The sequence below is a fragment of the Ursus americanus genome, chromosome 10 (assembly GCF_024610735.1).
Source record: "Ursus americanus isolate L20-20 chromosome 10, mUrsAme1.1.p, whole genome shotgun sequence".
NCBI lineage: Eukaryota > Metazoa > Chordata > Mammalia > Carnivora > Ursidae > Ursus > Ursus americanus.
Window position 1 is genome coordinate 2,524,207 of NC_142136.1, and position 18,454 is coordinate 2,542,660.

Genomic DNA, 18,454 nt, shown 5'->3' on the forward strand with positions numbered 1-18,454 from the left:
TTTTTTTATCTCTCTGTTAAGGGTCTCACTGACAGCCTCCACTCTTTTCTCAAGTCCAGTGAGTGTCTTTACGATCATTACTTTAAATTCTCTTTCAGGTAGAATCCTTCTGTCTGTGTCACTTGGGTGTCTTGCTGTGGTTTTGTCCTGTTCTTTCATTTGGGACATACTCCTCTGACTCCTCATTTTGTCTAACTCTCTGTTTCTGTGTGTTGGGAAAGTCAGCTGCATCTCTTGCTCTCGAAGATAGTGGGTAGGGCACGGACTTTTGACAAGGGGCACTGGCCCTTTGCCACAGGGGACACACAGCTGCTACGGAAACTAGGTGGCTGGGGCTGCTCCACAGGGTGTGTGGGTGGGGGTGCAGCTTTAACCAGCCACCCACCAGGATCGAGGCCCCACAAAACATGTGGGTTGGGCGATGCGGTGTTCGTGAGCTTTATGCCAGTCTTCTGGAAGAGGGAACCATAGCTCTGAGGCTGAGACAAGCATGGGTCGGGGGCTCAGTATAAGCAGTTGAGATAGTGAGCGTCATTCGGCACTGGTTCGCACAGGTGGCTGTGTGTGTGTGCTGAGGAGCAGGGGAGGGAAATGGTGTCTTCTAGGCCCTTTGTTTCTGGAGGCATCTCTGAGATCCCTGCCTCTCCAGGGCTGTTTGTAAAATATCTCTTTGAGGGTGGACTCTTAGCTTCCTAAACCCTCCTGGCTCTCCCAGAGCCTAGCTGCTGATTTTTAAAATTCCAGGCTTTTGTGTTTTAAAGATTTATTTATTTTAGAGAGAAAGAGAGAGTGCGTGGTGGGGAGGGACAGAGGGAGGAGAGTAGTTCCAAACAGAGTCCATGGTGAGCTTGGAACCTGACCGTAGGCTCGATCCCACAACCCTGATATTATGACCCAAGCTGAAACCAAGAGTCAGATGTCCAAATGACTGTGCCACCCAGGCACCCCTAAAATTCCAGGTTTTTACGTGTTGGGTTGTAAGAACTCATGAAATTCTGCTCCTCTCACTTTCAAAGCCAAATGATACAGGGATTTATTTTCCTTGTGTGGGCTGCCTGGCGTGATAGTGTGTTTCTTGCCCTTCTCCCCGCCACCCCACTTCCCGCCGGCTCCTTCCAGACTGCACACAGCCAGGGACCTTTTAGCTTCTGACTGTGTCTTTGCCCTTCCTACCCTCCTTGATGTGGTCTGTTCTCTCCCTTTAGCTGTGGCGTTTGTTCTGCGAGTCTTTGGGTCATCGTCTGGGTTATTCACGCGGATATGAGTATTTTCTAGTTGTATCTGTCGGACGAGGCCAGCTTAGGGTCCTCCTCCTCTGCCGTCTTCCCAGTCTCTCCCTGAACTGCCTTCCTCTTACTTGCTGCTCCCCCAGCCTGCTCCCCCAGACATGGTTGTGGATCAGCCCCACCGAGCACCACCCCAGCTTCCACTTCCTGGCTCCCCGGTCTTCAGTCCACCCGTCTTCCAGCTGTTCATCGGGAACAGCACCACACACTGGGCGTTTCTGTCTTGGGAATCTCTCTAACAGATGCTTCCGTGATCTCGATTCCCTCCAGCGACCCTCCTTTTTGTCTGCTTCTCTTCTTCTCATCTGCATGTGACCTGCTTTTTGCCTGCCAGGTGTCCCCCACTGATTCTGGGCTCCTGAGGTCACCAGTGACCCCCACTGCCAGCTGGCCATTGACTGGCAGCCCAAGTGCCTGCTCTCCCCTCGGCTTCTGGGAAGCAGCTTTCTTCTGGTGTTGGGGTCTCTGCTGGGCCTCTGTGGTCTGTTCCTTTGGTACTTCCCGCGGTTCTCCCATAGCCAGATGGCCTTTCCTCGTGTGTGCCTGTGGTGGGCATACAGCGGGCAGCATACCGCGTGTGCTCTTCTGTGCGGGCACGCCTCATTTTACTGCACTTTGTAGAGACCGTGTTTTTACCAGGTGAAGATTTGTGGCATCGGTAGCATTTGCTCACTTTGTGTCTCTGTGGCACGTTTGTGTAGTTCTCACAATACTCCAGGCTTTGTCATTATTATTCTGTTTGGTCTGGTGATACGTGACCCATAGTATGGGTGTTACTGTTGTTTTGGGGCACGTGAACCATCCATGTTCACGTGCCCCCGTGTGAGATGATGAACTTAGTCGATCCGTGTTCTGGCTGCTCCACCATCTGGCCAGTCCCCCATCTCGCTCCCTCTCCTCGGGCCTCCCTACTCCCTGAGACACAGCAGTATGGAAATTGGGCCAATTAATAACCCTCCAGTATCCTCTATGTGTTCAAGTAAAAGGAAGTCACACGTCTCTGACTTTACATGAAAAGCTAGAAATGATTTGGCTCCGTGGGGGAGGCACGTCGAAAGCCACAACGGGCCGAAAGCGAGGCCTCTCGTGCCAAACACTCAGCCACGTTGTGAATGTAGAGGAAACGTTCTGGAAGGAAACAAAAAGTGCTCCTCCGGTGAGCACGCAGACGATAAGGTGAAACAGCTCTGCTACTTGTGTGGACAAAGTTTGAGTCATCTGCATAGAAGATCAGACCAGCCGTGACATTCCCCTACACCAAACCTAATCCAGAGCAGGGCCCTGACTGTCTTCCGTTCTGTGAGGGCAAAGGCAGGTGAGGAAGCCGCAGAAGGAAAGTCTGAAGCTTGCAGAGGCTGGTTTATGTGCCTTAAGGAAGGAAATGATCCCCATAAGAGGGCAAAGTGGAGCAGCCGGTGCCGATGTAGACGCTGTAGTAAGGGACCCGGGAGATGCAGCGAGGACGGCCGGTGAGGGTGCCTGCGCTGAACAACAGATGCTCGGTGTAGACAGAACTCCCTTCCACTGGAAGACGACACCAGCTTGGTCTTCCATAGCTGGAAAGAAGCCAGAGGACAAGCGGACTCCCTCGTTAGGGGCTCATGCGGCCGGCTGGTGACTTGAAGCCGGTGCTCATTCACCATTCCAGAAACCCTGGGGCTCTTCAGAATTACGCTAAGTCTGTGTGCTCTGTACGTGGAACAGGAAAGCCTGGGAAACAGCACCTCTGTTTACAGCGTGGTTTACGGAGTATCGTAAGCCTGTGGAGACCTACTGCTCAGAAAAGAAGATTCCTTTCAAACTGTGCTGCTCGTTGACGACATACCCCCACCCAAGAGCTCCGCCTGGAGGCGGACAAGATGAACGTTGTGTTCACGCCTGCTCGCACAGCATGCGTCCTGCAGCCCGTGGGGCAAGCAGTCTTAAAAAGTACACTCAGTGAGGCTGTGGCCGCCATAGAAGGGGATTCCTCTGACGGATCTGGGAAGTAAACTGAAACCTTCTGGAAAGGATCCGCCAATCTAGATGCCAGCGAGAACATTTGTGATTGATGGGAAGAGGTCCAGTATCAACATAGGCAGAAGTTTGGAAGACACTGCTCCAGCCCTCTTGGATGAGTTTGAGGGGCTCAAGACTTCAGTGGAGGAAGTCGCTACAGATGTGGTGGGAAGAGCAGAAGAACCAGAGTGAGAAGTGGGGCCCCACGATGGGACTGGATCACCGCGATCTCAGGATGAAACTTGCACAGCTGCGGACTTGCTTCATATGGATGAACAGAGAACATGGTTTCCTGAAACAGAATGTGCTCCTGTTGAGGATGCTGTGACGACTGGTGAAATGGCAACAGGATTGAGGATATGACATCAACTGAGTTGACGAAGCAGCGGCAGGGTTGGAGGATGGACTCAGCCTTGAAACTAGTTCTGTGGGTACAATGCTATCAAACGGCGTCACACGAAACAAATCACTCATGAAAGGCGGGGGCCACTGACGTGGCAGACGTATCGCCGTCTTGTTTTAAGAGCTTGCCACAGCCTCCCTCACCTTGAGCCCGCCACCGCGACGGGTCAGCAGCCGTCCCCATCCGGCAGGACCCTCCACCCGCACAAAGACCGCGGTTTGCCGAAAGCTCACAGGATGGTTAGCATTTCAGGCAGTGAAGTGTCTTCTCATTGTTCTGTAGACAGTGCTGCCGCGTGCCGAGTGGACGACAGTGTAGCGTAAGCATAACTGCTGCATGCACGGGGAACCCAGAAAGTTCAGTTGAGTCCCTTTATTGTGATGTCGCATTGTCGTGGTGGTGTGGACCTGAGCCCACGGGGTCTTGGAGGCACGCCTGTAAGAGCGCTTCTCACTCAGCGCTGGGTCCCGGGACCCACCGTTGTGCCTCGGCGTCGGTGCTGTGCTGGGGGGCGGGCCGTCGTCATTTAGCTCAGACCCCACAGATGAGCACGTCGCTCCCAGTGTGTTGCTCTTATAAATACCTGCAGTGAATAACCTTGTGTATGTATTTTCTGTTTGTGGAGGGGAGGGTTTGTAAATGTCCACGTATCTGATGGGTTTCAGCTCACTGCAGACATTTATTACAATGAGCAGTTTTAAAGATTAGAAGCATATAGAAAATATAATTAAGGTGAACACTTCAGACTACTGACTACACGCAAACTTGAAGACCAGCAAACCCAGTCCCCTCCAGTTGGTCAGTGTGTGGTGCTGTTTGCTGGCGGAGTCTGCGCGTGCGTGTCAGGAGTAACTGTCTAGGAGATCGCTGTGCCCCAGGCGCTGACCCAGCCTGGTTTCTTGTCGGTGGGCGCTCTTCCCCTTCCACCAGGTGGGAGGGCCGCGTGCTCCATGACCTGCCCTACCCAAGTCGTGGTCGTGCACTGCAGACCTGGGAGGGGCGCTACGCGTTCCACCACGCCTCCCCTCCTGCCCTCACCTGCGGTGATGTCGATAGGACTCTCGTGGAAACGCATCCGGGAATTCCTGAGACATCCTGAAGCAGGGCTTTGCATTAAAAACCAGTCCAGCCCTCTGTCCTACTACAGACTCACATGCGTTTATAAATACTTTTGATTTAAGAGCAATGTGGGGTATATATTGGGTTGTAAAAAGATATTTATTTTGTAGATTCAAATAATTTCTCTACGGTATGTAGAAAAGATTTTGTAAATTTCAAATGTAACGTTACCATTAAATGTTTTTGTTGAACTCTAAATAATGAAAATAGACTGTTCCTTCTTGGTGTTCTTTTATTTTCAAACAGGTCTAACATAGAGACAAGAATAGAGACCAGTAGAGACTAAGAATAATGAACACCATGGACCCAGTTTAGCTTTATTTTTTCAGGTAACCGCTATGCCCAGCGTGGGGCTGGAACTTGTGACCCTGAGATCAAGAGTCAGAGATGGAGGCAGCCACGCGCCCCCACCGTTTAGCTTTACGTCCTCACAGTCAGCTTTGTTTCATATCTTTGTAAAAATGAATCAGTCTTTACAAATGGAAACAAATGAGGCCCTTTTGCTCTCCTCCCTGGTCCAATCCCTCCGGCCTCACGCTCCCTTCGTGCTGTTTGAACTTCAAGGACTCAGAGACTCTCTCAAGCCCGTCACCAAGGATGCACAACAGCGGCCTGGCACGTTTCTGCCACGCCCAGTGTGGACGTGTCTTTCCAAAGCCAGGCCGGTGGGAGAGGAGTCAGCAGGAAGGTATCTCAGTGAGGCTGTGGCATCTTTGGAAATGTTGATTTTTGGGACACCTGGCTGGCTCAGTTGGTAGATCCTGCAACTTGGTCTTGGGGTTGTGAGTTCAAGCCCCTCATTGGGGATAGAGTTTACTTAAAAAAAAAAAATTAGAAAGAAATGTCTATTTTTAACCACGTTTAGAGAATTCATGAGTGTCTGCACCCCCAGCCCCACTGAGCTCTGTGCGGCGGGGGCAGGTGGCGGCCTTGGGAGCTCCACGTCCGCCCGGGGTGCCCTGAAGCCCACGTTTTCACCGTGCTGACGGTTTCACTGTTGTCCGAAGCAGCCTGGCCCATAGGTAGCAACTCTGGGGACAGAGTTACCCAGGCTTTGAGTGTCTGGGCAGCTCCATGGTCCCCAGCAGCCCTGCTGGTTGTAGGGTGCAGTTTGGGGGACATGAGGTTTTTCGGGAATGTGCAGCATTGAAGCAGAAAAGCTGGCAGCTAAATGTGATGCTTTGAGTTCAGTTACCTTGTTACTCACACTTGATCACTAAATAGTTATATTTTCAAAAGCCATAGTAAAAATTCTCTTGATTTTAGAGTGCTCTTTTGTTAAAGTTGGAAAGCCACTAAACTTTACCTGTTGATAGAAGAGGTAATTTTGTGTGTTTTTAAAAGCATATATTCAGAACAAAGAGCGTAGGAGAGATTTGTGGGGTAAAAACTTCAGTTTCTGTTGGCGTCAGTGCAGTTACCGTGCGTGTTGATTAAGCTGAGACCCGTCTGCTGGCTGCATGAAGACTGATGGTTAACCGTGAAACTGCTGTGTGACCTGAGCCCCGTGTCTGTGTCGCCCGCAGTCTGGTGTTCGGACGCCAGCTGGACATCCACTCGGGCGGGGCCGACCTAGCTTTTCCGCATCACGAGAACGAAATCGCCCAGTGCGAGGCCTTCCATCAGTGCAGGCAGTGGGGGAATTATTTTCTGCATTCTGGTAAGTCATGACTTCACGGTAACGTGTTTTGTTTCTGCTCTGTTGATTCTCTTTATTGGTGAAACGGCTGCGTTTGCAGACGCGGGGCTCCGATGACAGGTGAAGAGGCAGAGTTGTCTGGCCCGTGTCTGTGCTCAAGGCAGCTGGATGTGAGCCTCCCCGGATCAGAGCTGCGAGTGCACCTTTTTGGAAGGAAGTGTGGGCTGCGGGGAATGTGGGAAACGTTTTCCGTGCCGGGGGTGGCGTCAGAGACAGAGCTCCGCCGTCGGACATCGCGCCTCACTCGGTTCCCGTGACCCTAAGCCCTGAGGCTGCTTGGCCCAAAGTGTGCCCACTGCCACATTTCCCTCCCCACAAGCCCTCCCGGGGGGCGCCCCACGGCAACTGCTGTGCCTTGAGACAGCCCTCGGTTCCCTGAGACGCCAGGCCCACGTCTACACTGACTACGGGAGTCTGGGAAGAAACAAAGCAGGAGCAGTGCGGGCCGAGCGGCTGCTTCTGGCGCTGTATCCGCTTCGTGTCCCGGGCAGATCCCGCCAGAGGCCGAAACCCCGTCTTTCTGCCAACAACGCGGCTTGCCGGCGGATTCCCGAAAGAGGACAAAAGCCTGATGGTCCTGCTTTCATCTGCGCTGGAGCCCCCAGGGCCAGCAGGGTGGGCGCTGCCCGGGGCTCCAGAGATGACCCCCAGGGCCCGGCATGTGCCATTGTCTCTCTGTGGCACGGGGGCCGGAGGGGAAGGCAGACGCAGAGTAAATGTGCACAGCCCGTCGGGCGGACACCCTGCAGCCACCGAAGCGCCACGTCCCGTCTCAGACGCGGGAACACGGCGCCTGGATGAGCCATCGGGCTGGCTGGAGCTTGACGCCCGCACGCCCGTCGTGGCCGTGCTCCTGGGACACCGTGTTCTCCGCGCGCCTGTCGGTGAAAGCGGGCCTGGGGGTCCTCTGACACCCACCTCCTTCCCACCGCGGTGCTGCCGCTGCGTCCTTAACGACCAGTCTAGACTGTCAGGACAGCGGGCTGTCCCTCATCCCACGGCCACTGGGGCCGGGAACAGCTCTGTCTCCTGACGAGCCAGCCTCCTTACTGAAGTAAGCGGACGGAAGAGAAGTAGTCAGATGGGTTTCATTTTCCAGAGGTGGTCAGTTTTAAAAATGTTTTATCGTGTTTGGTGTGTACATGTTACATCGAGTTACGTGTGTAAGGTTATATTTCGCTTGAAAGCCACATTTTAACCAGTTCTCAGCGGACTTGTTCTCGGAGCACCATTGTGCTCGATGTCCTGTCGTGTCAGGAGAGGGGAGGCCCCCCTGGAAGTAAACTGTATGAACGCACAGCCCAGGGGAGCCCCGGCTGGGATGGAGAAGCCCCTGACTAGGGTCCCCCGTCTTTCACATACATGGGGGTGAAGGAATGCCAGGCTCTCGAGAAGCCCTTGAAATCGGACTGCAGCGGGAAGTCGAATCAGTCCTTCTCAAAGACTGCAGTGCGGCACGTCTGGAGTCCCGCAGATGTCGCTGGGTGCCTGGTGTGCAGAACCAGAGCTCTGGCCTCTCCGGGGCTGAGGACGCCGTCAGGCCGGTGTTTCCAGGGCGCAGGACGGGCGCGGCAGGGGGCTGCCCGCGGGGGGGCACGGCGTAACCTACGCCCGCGAGCAGGTACGGCTGTGGCTTCCCTGCTGGGGCACCGTCCTGTGGAGCGCGGACGTGGGCATTCGCCTCCCGCAGAATGGTGCATGTGAGGCCAGCTCGCGGTCCCCGCCGCCCCTTTTCCCCCAGCTCAGAGCAAATCACCGTTTCTGTTTCAGGGCATTTGCACGTGAAAGGCAAAGAAGAAAAAATGTCCAAATCGCTGAAAAACTACATTACTATTAAGGTAACGGTGCACCGCTGCTGACCTGTCTGGAGGGCTGCTGTGCAGGGCGACCCCAGGTCTCTGACCCCGGGCGCTCCCAGCCCTTGTCCTCCGGCCCTGACAGGCTTTCCTCCCACCATGTTTAACTTACTGTTTCTCGTGGTAAAAGCGCGTGGCGATAGTCCGGCATTCTGGTTCTCAGCCGTGTCCCCCTGCCGTCTGCGGGCTGGCGTCCCCACGGACGTCTGTATTCAGACACTCATGCCCCCTTCTTCCCTGACCTTTGCCCGCACGGCTACCCTGAGTCCCACTGGCCCCTTTCCCTGTCCCACCGCCCGCCTGCCGGCCTGTGGCTTTGGACCTTCGCTGTGCGGTGGGGGTGAGGGGCGGCGTGAGTGTCCACGCGAACAGAAAACGTGTGAACTCACAGGGGCACTTCAGACACTTGGCTCATCTTTGGGCATGTAAAGCCAAATGCAGTTTTAGTTGCAAATATTAAAATGCAGGGACAGTTCTCAGACCTTCATCCCCTGCGCACGCGGGCACCGGAGCCCTTCCCACCGGATTACATACAGTCGCCCCTGTGCGCAGTCTCACTGAGTCACAGCCTCGCGCTGCCTCCGTCCCCTCAGCAACCCTCCTCCGGGGGCGTTCGATCATCTCTCATCATCACAAGGGGGCTGAGCACCAGACAGAAGGTATGTTGAGGGAGAGGGAGACCACGTCCACGTAATGTTCACCCCAGCATCACAGTTGCCGTAACTGTCCTGTTATTGTCATTAATCCCTGGCCTGAAATATACTTAAATGTTCTCCCAGGCGTATTTGTCCAGGGAGACAGTAAACAGAGGCTTTGGTCCTATCACATTCAGGCATCCACGGGGCTGTGGGGCGTCCCCCCTGTGGGGGGGGGCTGGAAGCCAAAGGTGGGGGGGGGCTCCTCGTATATTAGTCTTTATGTACTTTCCTTAAGCAGGAATGTTCAGGGTTCTACACGTTTTCTTACAGAAGAGTTAAGCTTCTGTACTCGCCACATAGGAGTTACAGCTTTGCTACATTTACTGCTGCGTGTGCGCTGATGGGGGGTGGGCGTGTCGGCGTGCGCACGTGCGTGCACGGTGTGTACTTTGGTACTATGGTTGCAGAGCCGTCGGGCATCATGGCACTGCCCCATTCCGTGCACCACTCCCCAAACGGCATTTTCCTGTGTGACCCAGGTGCCAGAAATGTCAGCAGTAATCCCTTAACATCAGCGACTCGTCGGTGTTCTGATCTCTCCATGTGTCCCGGTGTCTCTTAGAGCCTTGACCTTTTCAGACCAGGAGCCAGTGAAGGGTCGTGTGCTGCGTGTGTGCTGTGTCTTCTTGGGCTTCTGAGAAGATGCTTCTCACCATGGTGAAACACGCAGAACGTGAAAGTCACCGTCGTGACCGTTGTTACGTGCCCAGTGCTCACATCCTGAGAGCGTTCCAGAACTTTGTTTTCTGGCCGGACTGGACCTTCCCCCTGTTGAGCAAGTCCCCGTCGCCCCCTCCCCAGCCCCTGGCGTCTGCCGTGCTGCTTCCTGTTGCCATGGCATCGCGCGCTCTGGGGGCTCGTGGAGGCCTAGATGTGCAGGGTCTGCCCTTCTGTGACTGGCCCGTTTCGCCAGCCTGACGTCCCTCAGGGCCGGCTGCCAGAGCAGGTGACGGGAGCGCCTCTGTCTCGAAGGCGGGACGATGTGCTGCTGTGGTCATTGCTTAATTGGCTGTTTTGGCTTCTGCTCAGCTACAGTCTCTCTCTCATTTTCCGTGTGGTGGTGACGTTTTGAAGACATGAGGCCAGTCCTGTTGAACGTTTGTATCTGTTTCTCGGTGGTGTCACATAACTTGTTCCTCTGTGTCCCATTATCCCCGTAGCTGGAAGCGAGCCTCAAGGCTTGACTCGGTTTGGGCTGAATCTGGCAGGAGCACCACCCGTGGTGCTGTGGGCTCCGCAAGCAGCCCCCTGGGGGCCACAGTGCCAGGCTGTCCTGCTGTTAGTGATGCTTGGTCTGACCGCTGGGCTCAGGGACGGCCACCAGATCTCTCTGACGTAGAGATTCTTACCTCCTTTTCGTGCGTGTGGACAGCCAGCAAGGTTATCTGCCGTCGGGTGTCCTGTTCCCTGATAGCCTGCCATCTGTGGTGTTCACGTCTGCTGGTGGCTTTGCCCCGTCCTGCACGTCAGTGGTCCTTGCAAAGCACGGGTCTAGTGCTGCTGCCTGGCTGGCCCTCCTCTGCAAAGAAGGGGGTTCTCTGCTGCTCTCTCTCCGGTTTTGCTAGGAGCTCAGCTTTTGTGCTTACTTTGTGCCGGAACTGTCCCAGATTGGAGCTGGGGGACGGTGGGGAGGAGGCTCCCTTGACTGGTTCCTGCGTCCCAGGGAAATGCCCCGCGTGCGTCATTTTTTCCAGCCGTTTCCCTTCGCTGCCGACCCCAGAGCTGCCACTTCTCCAAGCAGCCTCACTGCCTTTGCGGGGACGTGGGATTTGGAGCCCAGATCTGGGCACTTGCTGTGTTTACTGCTGCAGGAGTGGCCCTGCTTCCAGGCCTCGTCGGGGGACAGGCACCGAGTTGTCCGTGGGATGTGGTTGTCCTTACAGTCTGTCGTTACCAGCTGTCAGCACGCCCCCGGGGACCAAATGCTGTAGAAACACTGGATCGCGGGTTTCTCCTTGCAGAACCGTAACCCCGCGGGAGTCCCCATGGCGCGGAGGATAATCAGCGTGTCCTGCTGCTGCCGTTTGAGAACTCTTGTCTTAGACTCTGCAAACACACTGAGGTTGATCTGAGCCCATATTCCCACTGGGACGAAAAACCCTTTCAGGATTTCAAATGGAGTTTAAATGGAGCGCAATAGAGTTTAGGAGTGCAATAGAGAAGTGGCTACCCAGAAAATGGAAAATACTAAAATGGAAGAGAGATTTTCTTTTTTAGAAAGATCACAGTGTCTCAGCAGACATGAAACAGCCGTAACACGTTCAGTTTCTTAGCTGAATGCACAAGTACGAGCAGAAGGCAGGAGAGAAGGAAGAGGCTCTCAGTTCAAGGAAAGCACAGATGGGTGGAGACCGTGCGGCGGTACCGGTTTCTCTGGGGGTGAGCGGTCAGGGCAGCGCGAGGCCGGAGGAGGGGTGGCCGCACGGCTCAGCTGTGCTGGGAACAGCTCCGCACCGACTCCAGACCCCTGCACAGCAGACGTCTGGCAGCAGCTCACGAAGAGCAACGAACCACACGGCGCAGGGAAGGCAGCGCAGCAGGTGGGGAAGAGGTCCCCTAATACCTGCTGGCGGGAAAGCAACTTGTAACAAGCTGTAAAGCACTTAGTCTGCTTTCCAGAAGGAATTGTAAAGAAATGATTCGAACATAGGGCAAGAAGGCAAGGAGGGTGGCCAGAAGGCCCTGTGCGTGCTGCTGAGCGGCCGTCCACGTGCCCCTCCGCTCCAGGCGTAAACCCAGACCAGCACTCGGGTCCAGCGGAGCAGAGCCGCCGCCAGAAGCCACGGTCCCCAGGCGCTGCTGCACGCGCGGCCCGGGCGTGGGGGCCTGTGTGTGCAAGAACCGGAAGGGCCTCAGAGGTCCCACAGTGGGGACACGAACTAGCAGATCAGACCCAAGAAGGACTGAGCGCGGACGGAAGCACAGAGGTGGGAGCTGGGGTGGAGCCCCTGGCGCCACAGGGTTTTCCATTCTCCAAGCCTCGTCTCTGTCACCGGGGTAGGACAGACACTGTTGGGATGGTTTGTGAGTGACGAAGTCTGGTCCACGAGGTTAGCTTTCTGTCTGCTTACGCTGCTCGTGGCGTCGTAACTACGTTGCATTTAAAGGTGGTACGTCTGCTCGGCAAGGGGTCCGCTTAACCCAGGGGACTAGCCCTGTCACTGCTCCCGGGGGGCCACCTGCCGGTCCTGGTGCAGGGTCCCGGCCACTGTGTCCCCCAGCTGTCACACGCTGGGTCACTGTTTCCGAGGGCAGGCCAGAAATAACCACTAGACACAGAGTGGGTTCATGGGAGAAGAGCCGAGAAAGTCTTTTTACTCACGGAGAATCCATGACAAAGGGACAGGATGGTTTTGGGTTTTGGCCCAAACTCCACGTTGCCAGACGGTCTTGTTGGGGCCGGCTTGTCCTCGGTGCCAGCACTGGTCAGGCCGAGTGTGTCCTCCTTTCCCCTCAGCGCTGCAGGGTCATGAGTGCTTCTCGCCACAGCCACCGCACAGAGCTTTTGTTGAACTTTGTGCTGGTTCAGCGCGTTCTGCTGTTTCCCCGGTTAGCCCTCCTAGCACAGAAGAGATGCGCTCTGTGTAGACGTTGTGGAAGCCGTCTGTACGGTGACAGGTCCTCAGTTTTACGGATGTTCAGAGGCGGTTATGTGTTCTTGGAGAAACCCAAGCTTGGGGCCTGCTTCATCTCAGCGCTGACACGGGCCCAGGAGCTGGGCACCCCCTCCTCCCGCGCCCCTTCCCTCGCTTGGCCACTGCGCCGTGGGCAACAACAGCGCAGACCCCGTGTCAGTGTTGAGCCAGGGCTGCCCCCAGCCGGCCTTTCCCGCAGACGCTGACGGGGAAGACGCTGCGGGAATGTGGGGTGCGGGTGCGCTAATAGTCGGGAAACAAAACAAAGCTTTTCGTAAAAATTCCTGATGGATGCGCGAGATCGGCTCACACGGTTGTCGTTTGTACTCATCTCCCACTTCTCCCCGATCTCTCCGTTAGGACTTTCTGAAGACGTCTCCCCCCGACGTCTTCCGGCTCTTCTGCATGCGGAGCAGCTACCGGTCAGGTGAGCGAGACGTGGGGCCGTGTGCACTCGGGTGGCTTGGGGCAGAGTCCTCTGAGGCGTTTGGGGAATGGCTGAACACGGGCTACTGCCTGAGAGGAAGCCCAAGGATGCACTGTCAGGAAGCAGAATCCCAGCTCCCAGACAGAAGGTTCCAGAAGCTTACCTCCTGGAGGCCGTGCGTTTTGCAGTCAGCCCCCAGCTCCTCTGTGTGGGTCTGGATGCGGGGCCCAGGTGGAGGGCGTGCTCTCACATGCTGCGAAGTGCTGAGTTTGAGGGCCTGTCCTGACGTACGGAGCCCTAAGTCCCCACCGTTGGCTGGTCTCCAAGAGGTGGTTCAGGACCTAGGGATCTTCCGCTTCCCAGAGTCACCTGTCTCAGCAGCAACGAACCCCTCGACCAAAGCATATTGGGAGTGGTTTTCCGTGTTTCGTCCAAGCTGGTGAGGCCTGGGTCAGGACGGACCCTCACAATCCGAGTGGGGCCGGACTCAGGCACCACGGGCAGGGGGCAGCAGTGTCCCATGTCCACCGCTTGGCCTCTGGCCGAGAAGCGCCAGGCCCGTGGGGTGCGGGCATGGGCAGCGGCAGCCCAGGTGACCTCCCGCGTCCCCTCCACAGCCATTGACTACAGCGACGGCACCATGCTCGAGGCCAAGCAGCTCCTACTGGCGGCAGCCGCGTTTGTGGAGGACGCCCGGGCCTACATGAAGGGGCAGCTGGTGTGCGGGCCCATCAGGGACGATGTGCTGTGGGAGAGGTAGGTGCCTTCCCAGCACCCACCTGAGCGTCCCGGCTGCCAGGCGTGGGGCTGCCCGAGGTGGGAGAGGCTTTCGGAGGCTCAGGTCCCCCAGCTGGTGCAGGAGGTGCCTCAGGGGAGTCAGTGGCCCTGGTGGGGAGGGACGAGGACGCCTGCCTGCGGGGCGCTCACTGGTGTTTGTCGGCGAGTGACGCAGGGCTCTGGTCGCCTCGCTCCGTGGGAAGGAGGGCTGGCAGGCGCGTGGCCAAGCCGGGCGGCTGGTCTCGGCTAAGCTCAGACCTGGTCAGGAATTGACCAGCGAGGCCGCGGGAGTCAAGTGCATGTGCACAGGACGGTGGCAGGAGGCTGTGACAGTGGGGCGGTCCCCAGGAACGGCTGAATTAGGGGGGAAACGGGAGAGGGGGAGACCTGACGCTCCATATGGAAATCGCGTTTCCAGTTCCATTGCTTCATGAAACGGTTAAGCTTGTTCATCCTTGTTTTGTCACGTGTGAAACGGTGTGAAAGGCGTGGGATTGACATCAGAGATGGTGAGACGCTGGGAAGATTCGGGAAATGCGTGTCTGGTTAGGACAAGTAGCGAGCAGAGCGGGTTTGTTGCGTTTATCAGACGCCCGTGGAGTGCTGGGCACTGCACGTGCCTGCAGCGTCATTGGATGGGGCCCCCTCCTGGAGGGGTCCCTAGGAGGAGTAAAGAACCCAGACTGCTTGGGGGCTGGCCTGGGAAGGAGGGAGCATGCTGGACAGGATGGGGCTGGAGTGGAGTGTGTTGGTCCCAGCCATGGGAGCCTAGGGGACAAAGCCCAGAGCAGTGGGGCAGGGCACCGGGGGGGGGAGTTGTGTGGCTTGGTGTGGTCAGCAAGACTTGGCAGCCGTCTGGACAGCGGGTACCGGGGAGGGACAGGTGGACACTCCTTTCTCTCGCATGCTCTTCAGTGACAGGCGTGATGGGAGGGGGAGGTAGAGGCTGTTTGCCGCTCAGCAGAGGCCAGCTTCTGCTTTGTGACCGATAGCCCTGCCCGTGGCCTGTTCCTCCCTTCCTGGTCACCAGGCTGGAGAGCAGCCCCTGCCCCACCATCCCGGGCAGCAGGCCCGGCAGAGGGACAAGAGTCCAGGGGCTTTGCCTCCCCAGTTCAGTGGCCCAGACGTGGACGCCGCTACTGATGGCCGGAAAGGGTCCCGGGGCTCCACCTGGCTGGGAGGTGGCCCAGAGCCCAGTCCTGCCGCATGCCTGGCGACTGAGGAGTCCGCAGGAAGTGGGGTGAAGACCATAGTGGTGGACAACAGGGAGCCCGTGTTGACGACAGAGCTTCAGGGTCTGATGCAGCAGGCGTGCAGGACAGAGGAGGACCGAGGGGACCCGAGTGTCCTTGCCGTGGCTGGGGAAGAGAAAGGCGTGAGACCACGCTGGCTGGCGGGGGTCGGGGGTCCGGCAGCAGACGGAAGGAGGTGGACAGGATGCAGCCAGGTGCGGGGAGCAGGACACACTCAGAGCCCGATGGGGCCGTGTCCTAGGCCTGATGAGCCACCGGGTCCCAGAACCCTGGGCCTGGCAGGCCTGCTGCTCAGAGGCCCGGACAGGCTGTCCGTGCGCAGCTGCAGCTCACGAGGGGGCAGGGGCAGGGCACGAGCAGCCTCCGTCCACCGGGACCTGGGGCCACCCTCCCCCTCAGCAAGGCCGGGCCATCATCATGGGACCAGGTGTCCTGCCTTCAGGCTCCTGGGGAGGGGGTTGCATCGCGCCGTCCTCCAGCCAAGCCCACGAGTCCCGTGCGCCTAACGCCGACAGCGGACAACCTGGCGTGATGTCATGTGAACCGTACTTCTCGCCGCTGTTTTTAAGCCATTAGGAGACAGACCTCCAGGGTGTATCCAAGCCCAGGTCTTGGAGGCTTTCTCTGAACTCGTGGGTAACCCGACGATTCTGAGCTGATCTTATCCTGTCAGGGCTGTCAGCGCTCTCAGGTGCGAGCCTGGCCTAGAAAGGGCGAGGGGCAAACTCACGGTCACTTCTCAGGAGGGGCGTCTGCGCGGGGTAGGGACGGGGCTGCACCCCGTTCCTGGTGCTGGGCGGGTCCGGGGGCTAGAGGAGCGCCCGTGTCCCCCCAGGCTCTGCCACACCAAGGACGCTGTGAAGGCTGCGCTGGCGGACGACTTCGACACGCCCACGGCGGTGGACGCCGTCATGGACCTCGTTCACCACGGGAACAGACAGCTGAAGGCACACGCCAAGGTGTGTCCCAGGCCGGGGCTGTGGGGCGGCTGGTGCGCTCGGCCGCCACCCTGCCAGCTCCCCGGGTGGCCTCCAGGAGCTGTTGGTCGGCACAGCCCCGCCCCCAGAGCGGGCAGCTCCCGCGCACGGACAGGCGGCCTCGCGGGTTTGCCGACACGGAAAGCGCGTTGTCATCCTCCTCTTTACTCAGAGGAACTCTGGAAGCGGAGTTTGCTAGGACTTGGAACAGGGCGTGGGCAGAAGCGGTGTGTGGGGACCCCCCACCCGTGCCAGGCAGCCTGGCCCTGCTCCGGGCCTTGGTGCCAGCCCCACTGATGTGGCGCTGCCCTTGTGCACCAGTGACCTCCCGGAGGCCCCCGATAACACCATCACACGGGGGGTTAGGCTTCAGCATGTGGATCTGGGGGACACCAGCATGCAGGCCCTAGCAGATCCCCGTATTACAGATGGGCAAACGGAGGCACAGGTTCCGCGGCTGCCCCAAGTCATGTGGCATGCGAGTGAGGGGCCCCGCCAGGGCCTCCCCGCGTTATGAGGCGCGGCACAGCGGCAGGAGCAGTGACCTGCCGCATCCCTGTTTCTGTGTCGTTTCCTTGGCTCTTAAAGTGCCTCCTTTGGGTGATCTGTCACAGGAACCTGGCGGTCCCAGGAGTCCAGCTGTGTTTGGCTCCATCGTGTCCTACATTGAACAGTTCTTCGAGACCGTCGGGATTTCTCTGGCGGACAGACAGGTACACCTTGCCCTTCCCAGTCCTCACCCGTGGGAGGACGTCTGTGTAGTAACTACCGTTTTCTCCCCTAAAATGTTCATTTTAATGGATAACTGTCGAGTATATTTATGTGCTTAAAATACGTTCCCGAAAAAGCAAAGAGGCTCAGAGCTAGTGTCTTATTACCTGACGCTGCAGGGATTTTGAGCAGAACCCGCGGCCCCTCTTGGCTGCAGACCGCGTACTATCCGTTCTGCACGCGTTCTTTTCCCTTGTTTATTCTGGAAGACCCGAGCACAGCCAGGTGCATGGTAAGACGACGCTATTCCGGCCGAGTCCCTCGCGGTCTCCCGTAGTGGGGGTCTGTGCCGCCTCCCCCCACTCCCTCTTTACCCCTCAGGCAGCCTTCTGCACGAACACCCCCCTCTCCCCAGCACCCCCGCCCTGCTCCACTGTGAGACCACTTTTAGACACTCTGTGAACAGGTTGTAAACACGGGACGGTCTGGGCTGCAGACCGGCATGACCGTCACCCGTGCACTGGGACCGCTCACTCTTCCCAGATCGCGCTGTGGAGGCCGCCTGGTGCCTGCCCTTGTCAGACACTGCTCGTTCACCTCCCCCACCTTGACGGCCGACTCTGGCTCCCACTTCAGCTCATGTTTTTGTAACCAGAAAAATGGTCTTTTATTGTGGAAGCAGTGACAGAACTCTGTAGGTTTGAGAAGCGTGACCCAGATTGTAAAATGTGTCCTTTCACACCCGTGAGCACCGACAGGCACTAGCGTCCCCTCCCGGTTAGGAAGGAGAAGTCGTGTAGGTGGGAGAGGACAGGACCCACGGCGAACTCCGGCCGGGCGTGGAGACGGTCTGTGAACAGGCAGTGAGCGTGTACTGTGCACGAGCCACACGCGGGGTGGACGTTGTTCTCAGTGTTTGGTCAGAGGAACAGATTCGGCTTCCTGAGTCCACATGGCTTGCACCCCCACACTGCCTGGGGAGCCCGCTGCTGAAGACATCACCTGAGACGTTAGCACATCTGTGGGATGGGCGGGGGGCTGCCCAGCCGGCTGGCCTCACGGAGACGGCTCCCGAGGACACGGACAGGGAAGCCCTGGGTCTGCCCCTCCCGGCGGCATCAGGGAGCTCTGCCTGGTGGCCAGGGTGTGCAGGCCAGGAGAGCGGGGACTGGCCAGCACCCCAGGCCCAGGGGGGAGAGCCCCGGGGAAGACGTGCCCTGGATCAGGTTGGCACTGAACCCCCCGCACCGCCTAGCTGGGCCTGGCCTGGGCGACTGCCTGGGCCCCGCTAACCGTGCCATTCTGCCTGGTGTAGTCTGTTTCAGGGGACAGCAGCCAGGCCACTCTGCACAGCGTGGTGGAGGAGCTGGTCCGGTTCCGGCTCCAGGTCCGGCAGTTCGCCCTGGCCACGGGAGCGGCCACCAGGGAGGCCCGACGGCAGCAGCAGCTGGATAGGCAGCCCCTGCTGGAGGCGTGTGATGCTCTGCGCCGGGACCTCATCGCCCATGGCATCAGCATTAAGGTGAGCCGCTGCCACTGCGGCCTGGAGACAGCGGGCACGGTCACCCTGACGTGCCGCGTAAACCAGGTGGCACCACGCAGATGTGGAACAGAC

The 18,454-nt window shown here is 57.8% G+C and overlaps 1 protein-coding gene across 3 annotated transcripts in view; it reads left to right on the forward strand.

Moving 5' to 3' along the window:
• CARS2 (cysteinyl-tRNA synthetase 2, mitochondrial) overlaps nt 1-18,454 on the forward strand; it is a 53,874-nt gene that overhangs the window by 20,984 nt on the left and 14,436 nt on the right. For all 3 annotated transcript variants that reach the window (XM_087864974.1, XM_045773000.2, XM_045773001.2), the window contains 7 exons: nt 6,333-6,466; nt 8,276-8,343; nt 13,055-13,121; nt 13,739-13,877; nt 15,987-16,110; nt 16,743-16,841; nt 18,155-18,361. In XM_087864974.1, coding sequence (XP_087721100.1) covers nt 6,333-6,466; nt 8,276-8,343; nt 13,055-13,121; nt 13,739-13,877; nt 15,987-16,110; nt 16,743-16,841; nt 18,155-18,361 — 838 coding nt within the window. The remainder of the gene's footprint in view (nt 1-6,332; nt 6,467-8,275; nt 8,344-13,054; nt 13,122-13,738; nt 13,878-15,986; nt 16,111-16,742; nt 16,842-18,154; nt 18,362-18,454) is intronic.